General features: G+C 45.0%; 1 protein-coding gene across 2 annotated transcripts in view; it reads right to left on the bottom strand.

Moving 5' to 3' along the window:
• Positions 1-4,594: 4,594 nt before the first annotated feature.
• Positions 4,595-10,276, bottom strand: part of tshz3b (teashirt zinc finger homeobox 3b) — a 49,388-nt gene continuing 43,706 nt past the window's right edge. Inside the window, exons 1-2 of one of the 2 annotated variants that reach the window (XM_030724162.1) lie at positions 7,976-7,999; positions 4,595-7,886 (exon numbers count right to left, since the gene is read on the bottom strand). In XM_030724162.1, the coding sequence (XP_030580022.1) occupies positions 4,811-7,864 (3,054 nt within the window). In that variant the 5' untranslated portion in view covers positions 7,865-7,886; positions 7,976-7,999 and the 3' untranslated portion in view covers positions 4,595-4,810. Of the gene's footprint in view, positions 8,452-10,276 lie in introns of those variants that run through there. The other variant, XM_030724161.1, reaches the window with a different exon arrangement.

Below are 10,276 nucleotides of genomic sequence, written 5' to 3'. Positions count from 1 at the left end.
CACCTTCTCATTGAATATTTTTCTTTTTTCCTACACTGTAATTTAATACTGAAGTCATCCAGACTATGAAGGAGCACATAAGGAATCATGTAGTAAACTTGAAAGTGTTAAACAACCCTAAATATGTTTTAGGTTTTAGATTCTTCAAAGTCGGCGCCTTTTGCTTTGATCACACCTTTGCACACTCTCGGCATTCTCTCAATCAGCTTCATGAGGTCATCACCTGAAATGGTTTTCCAACAGTGCTGAGCACTTGTTGGCTGCTTTGCCTTCACTCTCATCCTAAACCATCTCAGTTGGGCTTAGATCAGATGATCGTGGAGGCCAGGTCATCTGACGCCGCACTCCATCACCCTCTTTCTTGGTCAAACAGCCCTTACAGAGCCTGGAGGTGTGTTTGGGGTCCTTTTGAAAAATAAATGATTGGCCCACTAAGCTCAAACCAGATGGGATGGCATGTTGCTGCAGAATGCTGCGGTGGCCATGCTGGTTAAGTGTACCTTGGATTTTGAATAAATCACCAACAGTGTCACCAGCAAAGCACCCACACACCATCACACTTCCTCCCCATACTTCACAGTGGGAAGTACATATGTAGGAACCATCCACTCACCTTTCCTATGTCTTACAAAGACATGGTGTTTGGAACTAAAAATCTCAAAATAGAAGCGGCTTCTTTGCAGCAATTCGACCATAAAGTCCAGATTCACGCAGTCTTCTCTGAACAGTTGATGTTGAGATGTGTGTGCTACTTGAACTCTGTGAAGCATGTCGGTGGGCTCTTATCTGGGCTGCTGTTAACTTGTGGTTTCAGAGGCTGGTAACTCTGATGATCTTATCCTGGGGAACAGAGGTTGGTCTTCCTTTCCTGGGGCGGTCCTGATGAGAGTCAGTTTCATCATATTGTTTGATGGTCTTTGTGACGGCACTTGAGAAAACTTCCAAAGTTCTTGAAATTTTTCAGATTGACTGACGTTCATTTCTTAAAGTAATGATGGACTGTGGTTTTTCTTTACTTAGTTGAGTCGTTCTTGCCATAATTTCGATTACAATATACTAATATACTAGTTCTTAAATCTTAAATTTTATTTTAACTTAGTTGCTTATTTCAATTGTTTGTAAAGCAGTCGCAAGTAAGAATTTCATTGCTCAGCATAACCACAGTGTTTTGCGGTGTACATGACAATAAACTTCTTGAATCTTGAATCTTGAATACAATATTACTCAATAGGGCTACTCACTGTATACCAACTCTACCTCTTCACAACACAACTGATGGTCTCAAACACATTAAGAGGGCAAGAAATTCAAGAAATTAACTCTTGACAGGCACAGCTGTTACTGAAAGCTGTTCCAGGTGACTGCCTCATAAAGCTGACTGAGCAAATACCAAGATGTGCAAAGCTGTCATCTAAGCAGAGGTGCCTACTCTGAATAATCTAAAATATAAAACATATTCTGGTTTGTTTAAAACTTCTTTATTTACTAAATAATTCCATATGTATTTCTTCATAGTTTGGATGACTTAAGTATTAATTTACAATGCAGACACCTTTAAAATAATAATGAAAAACCACTGAATTAGAGGGCGTGTCCAAACTTTTGACCTGTACTGTGAGATATATATAGAATATGATGCTGGACAGTAAAGAGAATATAAATGATTTAAAATGAGCTCAACCTTAAACATAAGCAGTAATAACAATAATCCATTCAATGTTGATTTTTTTATGGAATTATTTTTACTTTTGATATTTAATGCACAATTATCCCATAATACAGTTTTATTTGTTGCGAGGTGTTTCACGGCATTTTATTGCTTCTTTTCCTAAAGGAAAACTTCTCATTGTCATCTAATAGTAAATAAATGTTGGTAATATTGTAGATATTGATTTAACTATAAAAGTAATAATATTTTACCATTCTTTGGCCAGGAAGGTGCAGGAGACTGTTCTTTTAAATATAAAAGAAATATGCCTTTCTGTAACAGTCATGTCACTGCACTTTTGACACATTTCTAAAATATTATGTTGTTTTTTATGACAGGTGGCCTAACACAGGGGTCTCAAACTCCAGGCCTCGAGGGCCGGTGTCCTGCAGGTTTTAGATGTGTCCCTGATCCAACACACCTGAATCAAATGGCTGATTTACCTCCTCAGTATGCAGTCAAGTTCTCCAGAGTCCTGCTGATGATTCCTATATTTAACTCAGGTGTGTTGAAGCAGGGACACATCTAACACCTGCAGGACACCGGCCCTCGAGGCCTGGAGTTTGAAACCCCTGGTCTAACATATCTGTATACGACAGGAAGTTTGAAGAACAGCTCCACTTTGAGCTTTGTTCAGATAAACTTGTATTAGACCTGCTGGATTGTAACGCACCCTTCCCCGACTCTCTGGTTCCTGTAACAGCCTGAGGACTGTTAGAGGATGAAATGTCTGAGTATGACTTCTTTAGGTTTATGTCTCACCTCTCCTCCAAAAGGCTTCTTAGTTCTTAAAACCATCTCAGCACCATCTCCGAAGTAAGAACTCCAACAGAGGTTCAATAACTGGGATTGCCCGTGTGAGGTGAGATGTCTTCAAGAACCTAAATGAAGTCCAGGTGCCATCGTCACAAGACCTTTAAACTCGGTACAGGGTTTCCACTAATTCCAAAGAATGAGACGTTTATGCTGCTAGTGCCTCGGTGGCTGTCTTCAGTGAGCAGTGAGCACACTCATCACAAACGTCACCAATGGGCAGCTCGCAGCACGACACAGACGAGACTCAAAACCATCACATACACCCCCTCCACAGGATGGTGGCGTGTACGTGAGGGCCATTTTCACATGACTTCATCAACTAATGTTACAGACTGACCATCACCAGATCCATGGAGCCTAGCTAAGTAAGCACTAGCTGGCTAACTGTTGCTTTCTTGCTAACAAATAAAATCTGAGTGGAAGTGCAGGCAGGTGATGGTTAGAGGTGGTTAGCCTGCCTTCAGCAGCTAACGTGATCCACGAGACCGAGCTCCTCTAAGGCACCAGGATAACGGAAGAGGCTACAGGGAAGTGCCACAATCATGGTGTCTGACTGTGTGTGTGTGTGTGTGTTTGTCTCCCACACGCCTGCTGCTGCCACTCACTGTAAACTAGTCTGCAGCTCGTCACAGACAGACGCTGACACACTCCCGGTCTAATGTGCTCATTAGGGACCGCACAGCACACACATAATTGATAGCCACGACACACAGTGCACACACACACACACACACATTATTGCAAAAAAACAGTTTCCTTTTTTTAATGCTGCAGTAGAAAACAAGGTTATATGAAGTCATATAATGGGGTTCATTGTCAAGAACAACAACAACAAAAAAACAACAGAAGGAAGTGAAAAGACGACCGGCACAGAATGCATAACAGTGTCTGTGCTGTTTACATGCCCATATTTTACACATAAGGATTTTTTCTTCTTCTTTCTCCACACTGGCAGCTGTCAGTTACTTCAGCAAATTAACTGCCAAAAATGCAGCCGAACCTGTCACTCAGGAGGTTAGTGTAGCCATGGTTACCTTTCATATCCCAAAAAGATAAAGCTGCAGAGGAATCATGGCCGACTAATTACACAGAACAAAAAAAAAAAAAAAGGCATTCAGAGATATGAAACAACCCAGAGTGCTTATAAATAACAGTTTACATGTGAAACATCTTCATAAAGGAACATCTTTTTGTACAGCCTCTAATATCTTATCACTCTTCTCACACATGTCGGATAAAAAGAGTCTTTAACCCTTTGAGCACGAGTCGGGAATAAAAAGATTCACCTGTTGTCCTTCGTTTGCGTTCTCCCTTTTTTTCTGTATCCTTTGATTAAATAACACATTTATAAAACTATTGTGCAAAACAATTTATTTATGTCTTCATATACTGTGTGCCAGCAAATAGTCATAGTCCTTTAAATTAAAAATATAGAAACGATGCATAATTTAGACAGGATAAGTCATATGTTTTATGTACATATTTTACACAGACCTGAATTAATAGAGGCCCCTGATCAACCAAAGGAAACTTTTTTTTATTCACAAAGCTGCAATGTTTGTGTCACGTCCTGTGAGATGAAGGTCCTGCACTGAGTGGAGGACCTGCTATTAAAAAATGTCCAAGACTCAACATATTCTCTGTCTGGGACACAGTCCATGTCTAATTCTCACAATAGTCTTGATAAATTCCCGATCTCTGATCTTGAGTCAACAGTGTTTAGATGTTTGGTGCAGAAGTGCTTTGACGTACTCAGAGGGTTAAATTTTAAATGCTGCCTCAGCACCAAAAATAATCAAACAGAAGATAGAGCAGTCAAGAGTGAAAAGAGAAAAGAAACCATGAAAAGTGCACCAGGTTTAGTTCTAAAATGTTGAACTAAACTTTTTCTTTATGCATGCAGCTTATCACACCTCAGTGATGCCAAAATATAAAAACAACATAATTCCATTTACACAAATCTCAAAATACAAACACTTCATTTTAGAGCTTTTTTTTTAACTTCATATACTGTAACTGCCCCAGCTGCCACCCCCCCCCCCCCCCAACTTTTCCCTTTTTTTTAAACAAACACAAAAAAAAAAAGTTTGTGTGAAAAGAGATCACAAAGGTGGCCAGAGTCAGTCTACATCGTACATAATAAAATAAAAAAAACTGCTACAACACAAAGTGTAAAACCATGTGCCGAAACTCAGAGCAGTAGTTGGATCTTTGTGCAGTCCCAACACTTCAGTCATCCTTCGTCATTAGTTCATGTCTGTCAAAGAGACGACAAGCGAGCCGGTGCTACTGTTTCTCCAGCTCGCACACATACATGAGGTGGTCCTCAGGGGACTTCCCATGTGTCTTGCTCAGGTGAAGCTTAACCGCGTGCTTACTCGCAAATGTCCGATTGCAGAGCTTGCACTGGTAGAGGGCGCCACTGTCGTCATCCTCGGGAGAGGGTGACGGTGACTTGGTGGAGGGCAGAGATGTGGTCAAGGATGAGGACAGGGAGATGGGTAAGGAAGACGGGAGGGATGTGGGGAGTGAGGACGGTAAAGGGTGGCTGGATGGGTGAAGGTTGGAGAACAATTTCTCAGAAAGTCCTTTGGGATGGCGTTGGTGGTGGTGCTGCTGGGATATCTGGCTGAGCAGCTGCTCCCCAGAAAGCTTCGCCAGGTCTCGCAGGCGAAAGCCCAGGTGGGACTCCAGATGGCTGACGTAGGTGGATGGTGAGCGAATCTGAGATGCGCAGTCACTGCAGAAAAACACCGGGTGGCCAGAATCCAAGTTCTTCAAGAACTTTGTGCCACCGGTTCTCCTCAGCTGATACTTGACATTCGCCAGCCAGTGGGATATGGTTGTCATGGAAAGACCAGTGAAGCGGGAGATGTGCATTCTTTCCTGTGGGCTCAGGTCCGACATCATGTATTTGCCATCATTTGTTTGTCTCAGACTAGAAGCAAACTGGGCCTGTAGGATGAGGAGATGCTGAGGGTTCCAGTTGGACTGGCGACCTTTACGCTTCTGGGCAGGTGAAACATCTTCGGTCTCTTCCTGCGTGATGCCGTCGATGTCAGAGCGTTCAGATTGGCTAGTTGGTGTGGAGGACTTGGAGACAGCCTGACTTTCTGTGAGGTTCCTCAGCATGTCTGAGATATCTGAGAGGGCATTTTCTCTCAGGGGGGATGTGGACATGAAGGAAGCTACTGCAGCTGAGGCTTTGGTCATGCTGACGGTGGAAGAGGGAGATACTGAGGACGGGGTGGAGGTGGTGGAAGAGAGAGACGTCGACCCCAAAGAGTTGCTGCTTTTGTCAGCATTTTTTCCTTTGGTGAGATCTATCGGCTGGTCATTATTTAGATGCTGCTGGTAGAAGTAGCGTTCTAAATGCTCGTTACTGGTCTTTTTGGTCTGTGCTGGTGGTGTAGAAGCAGCCACTGCTGCTTTCTCAGCCAGGCTGTTGCTCATCTTGAACAGCATGCTCATGGGGTCCAGGGAGGGCAGGGCGGGCTTGGCGGCTTTCCCCAGGTGGACGTTCATGACGGACTGCAGCGCGCTCAGAGGGTTCACAAATGGCTGCTCTGGAGGTGGATGGTCTGTGATGATGGCCGTGCTGCCACACAGAGCGGTGGGCAGCGGAGAGGTCACAGCCGTGGACTCGACGCCATTCTCCACCGAGTCCTTTGTGGAAATGTCTCCATTTGCGTCTCTGTGACTGGCTGCATTTTCTTCTTCTGCACTTGTGTTCTCAGGAGTTTTACAGCCTCCAGGTTGGTTTTCTTTGGGGGACTGTCCTCGGGCTGTCTCCCCTGCCTCGCTGTTGCATGGTGAAGGGGTGGTGTGCCTCAGAGGAGAACCCCTCACAACAACTGCTGGCTCTCTCATTTTCTCCTCCACCTTAGCTACCTTCTCTGTCACTTTCTTGACAAGTTCCTCCATAGCATGGAAATTGTTTTTAGGTAGTGGGGAGGTCTGGCAGCTTGGAGGCGAGATCAGCGGCTGGCTCTTGGCAGTGGGAGAGAGGATCTCCCCTCCAGGGAACATGTATTTAAGTGGGGAGCTCTTTCCAGAGTTACCCAGAGACAGCTTCATGATGTTTGGGAGCTGATAGGCAGCATGGATACTGGGATATCCTCCCCAGCTGGGAGCTCCATTCTGGGCCTTGTTGATGGCTGAGGTCACTGTGTTCTCCAAGGACTTGAGGATATCAAGACCCCCCTTTGGACTTTCCTCCAGATCCTCTTCAGTCAGATAGCTATATTTTGAAGTAATATCAAACTTTTCCTCAGCCTCCTCCTCACCTCCAGCCTTCTTCTCCTTGCTCATATCATTACCATTATTCAGAATGGACTCTGTAGTGCACTCCTCCTCCTTTGCCTCTTTCTTTATCTCTATAACCATAGGAATGGGGGAGATGCTGGTTGGAGGAGGTACTGGGGCAGGTGGAGGGGAGAAGGTGGTGGCAGCCAGGGGGACAGACTGCACCTTTTCTTCAGCTGCTGAATGCATGGATGTTGGTGCTGGGGTGGATGACTCTATAATTGGTTTTCCTTTCTTAATAGCAGAGTTGGTGACTTTGATAAAGTGTCCTGTCACCATCATGTGAGCCGTGAGCTCTTGCAGTGTGTCGTGAGAGCTGCCACACTCCATGCATTTGAGGATCTGTGACTTCCTGGATTCAAACTGCCAGGCATAGCTGGCACCGTTTTGGTGTCCATAGCGGTTGTTGGGTGTGATGTAAGGGTTGGTGACCTTTTGGAGTATATCACTGGAGTCAGTGAGGGAGGTGGGCTTCGGGGTGGTGCCTCCATTAGAGTCCGGTGAGCTGGGGATGTCTAGTTCAAGAGGGGCTCTCTTTCGAGCAGAAGAAATAATCTTAGCTGCCACAGGTGTAACAGGCTCTTTCAGAGGCACTTTCTGGTAGTGTTTCGTCTTGATCATGTGGACGCTCAGGTCCTGAAGGGATTCAAATGAGTGTCCGCAGTACATGCACTTCAGAACCTTCTGTGCGTCCTCTTTCCCCTCCATCTCTAGCAAAGACCGTTTTCTGGGTTTTGACCACCGTTTAGCTCCCTCGCCATCTGTCTCGTGGTTATCGTCGCGGTAGTGGCCTGTCTCATTCATGTGCACTGTGAGCTCCACCAGCGTGTCGTATGCCGCACTGCAATCCTTACAGCGGAATTTGCTGGCACCAGTGAATATGGAGCCGTAGAGCTTGGAGCTCTGCCGGTACAGCTGGACCGTACTAAAGAGGTTTGGTTCTGTCGGCGGCGTGGTCACGGCCACCGTAGGGTGTTGAACCAGCCCCATTCTGCCATGGTGGTTCTGAGAGACCTGCTGGAGGGTTTTAGCCATGGCTGTCTGGTGCCAGTCATAGCCTCCACTTCCACAGCTGCTGCTACTACTGCTGCTGCTGCTGCTGCTGCTGTGGCTCCGGGGGGGTTTCTCTGCCGGGGGCTGACTCAGGTTCAGGTTCAGAGTGGACCAATAGGAATTGGTGAGAAAGGAGGTGTAAATGGCCTTCATCTTCTCCAGGCTGTCAGCTACAGATCCTGATGCGGCCAGTATAGCCTCTTCTCCAGCAGCAGTGACAGCGGCGTTGGCGACAGCCATCATGGTAGAAGAGGAGGATGGTGACAGGGCATTGGAGGGGTCTTTAGAGTGGAGGATATCATCCTCATTTTTAAGTGAGGAGCTTTCAAAGTCAGACATTCTGTCACTGGATTCACTCAGGTGGGACTCACTGTCCAGCTCCTGACCAGATAAGTCAGCAGCGTTGGGGGAGTCGTGGAAGCTGGCGGATCCTGGCCGCTCCTTGAGAAGGAAGTCCTTATCTGGACACAGGAGCTTGGCAGCAGGCTCTTCCCCTTCCTGAGCCGAGTCTTCTCCATCCAGGTCTTCATCCAACAGAGCTGCTTCCTTCTCATCTTCAGGGACGTATGCTGCAAAAAGAAGAACAAACACAGAGAGAGATTTGTTAGGACTGCACTTGCAACATAAAGGTGTACATGATGAAAAATCTTCTGACTGATTTGATTGAGACGTGCATTTGAATGAATTGCTGGTATTACCCTGAAGCAGGATCAAACCTATAAACACCCAAAAACGAGCGCTCAGTTTTTCCCTGAAGAACCTTTAATGTGTGTGTGAGGGGCACACGCACCATGAAGTGCTGTTATCTGACGGCACGTTGCTTTGAGCCAGAGTAAAGTATTTTATTATTATTTTCTTACATTGCATACATTTCCTGTGTTCTTCCAGATTTTCTTTTTACCTCCTTTAGGTTGGTTTCACATAAATATATATAGTTTTATCTAGTAGTCTGTTTTGGCTAGGAGCTGGCATCTGGCTCCACAATGCCCCCACCCTCTCCTCTCCTCTCCATCTGCATCCCCCCCTTCCCCACCATATTGCTATCCTGGCTTTAAAATGTGCAAATATGCTTTGCTAAGGTGTTTTTTTTTGGACCCTGGTACGGTGCTCAAGATGACTTTTTTTTTAACCTAACTACCCCATGATGTGTGTTTGTTTCCTTTTCCGGGGACTGATTGTAGCGGCGGTGCCAGTGTGGCAGCAGCAGACACCCATCTCTCTATGTTAGTCTTGTCTGTTCTTCTCTGGATGGTTGTTCCGAACGCAATTTCGTTATATCATGACGGAATGTCATTATATAATTTGTTGTATAATGATTAATTTTGTCGTATGTATAATGACAATAAAGTTCTATTCTATTCTATTCTAGTTCGTTTCTGAGTGAAACAGCCAGGATCTTTATATCTGTTTCTTTACCCAGCAGGAAGTGATAGACAGCACAGGCGCTCATAATTTGTGCACAGACAGAGCAATCATTCAGTGACATTCACAGATGAAGTATTTACTCCCATAAACAGGACTTGTGTTCTAACTTCCCTCCTTCACACTGACATTGTTTTCTCATTGGAACCGAGTCAGCACCCCCTTCCCTCCTCCCTCCACCCTCAGGTCTTTGTTCTGCAGAAAATCAGTGGGAGCCAACCGGAGAGAGATGGAGGATGGAAAGAGAAAGATGAAGTGAGGGAGAGGGGAAAAATGTCTCTTCAAACACAACTTGCCACCTTATTCTTCTCAAGGGGCAACAGCTTGAAATTAAAACTAAATTTGAAATTAATGAAGCACATTCTGGCGGTGGCATTCGTTTCTGAAGTAATAAATTACTTGTATCAACCTCGGAGACAGCGGTTCCTGTCTGTCAATTAATATGTCTTACGCTTCTTCTGCAGACTCTAATGCATTCCCTAACAGACACACTCGCCATTTAAATTAAGCATGCGTGTTCACTCATTACACTGCTCAGCCCTCGCCTCCTCGTAAATAAAAAAAAATGTATGTACGTTTCCCTGCGACAAATCTCTCCCTGCAAAACCCATTTGCTTCAATTACAGAAGATTAGAAAAAAGTTTAGAGTTATTATTTACAGTTTAGCTGCAGGGAGACGGCTCGAGGCTTTCCATTTATATTCAAATCCCCCAGTTTAAGAAGAATACAGTGGAAATCATACAGAGAAAAGATGCATCAAGACAAATCATTCTGTCACCTCGCTGTGCAGCTATGAATGTTTTCTTTGGTTAATAAGTCCATCAGAAACAGATGAGAAACTCACACTTTATGATTCTGGCTTAGTGCGCACACACACACACACACACACACACACACACTCACACACACACACACACACACACACACACTACAAAGAAGAGGAGTGTGTGTGGAGGTCAGAGCGCTCCTGCA

The sequence above is a fragment of the Archocentrus centrarchus genome, unplaced genomic scaffold, assembly GCF_007364275.1.
Source record: "Archocentrus centrarchus isolate MPI-CPG fArcCen1 unplaced genomic scaffold, fArcCen1 scaffold_32_ctg1, whole genome shotgun sequence".
Classification (NCBI taxonomy): domain Eukaryota; kingdom Metazoa; phylum Chordata; class Actinopteri; order Cichliformes; family Cichlidae; genus Archocentrus; species Archocentrus centrarchus.
Note: the sequence above shows the minus strand (reverse complement) of the source record. Positions and strands in the feature narration are given on the sequence as shown.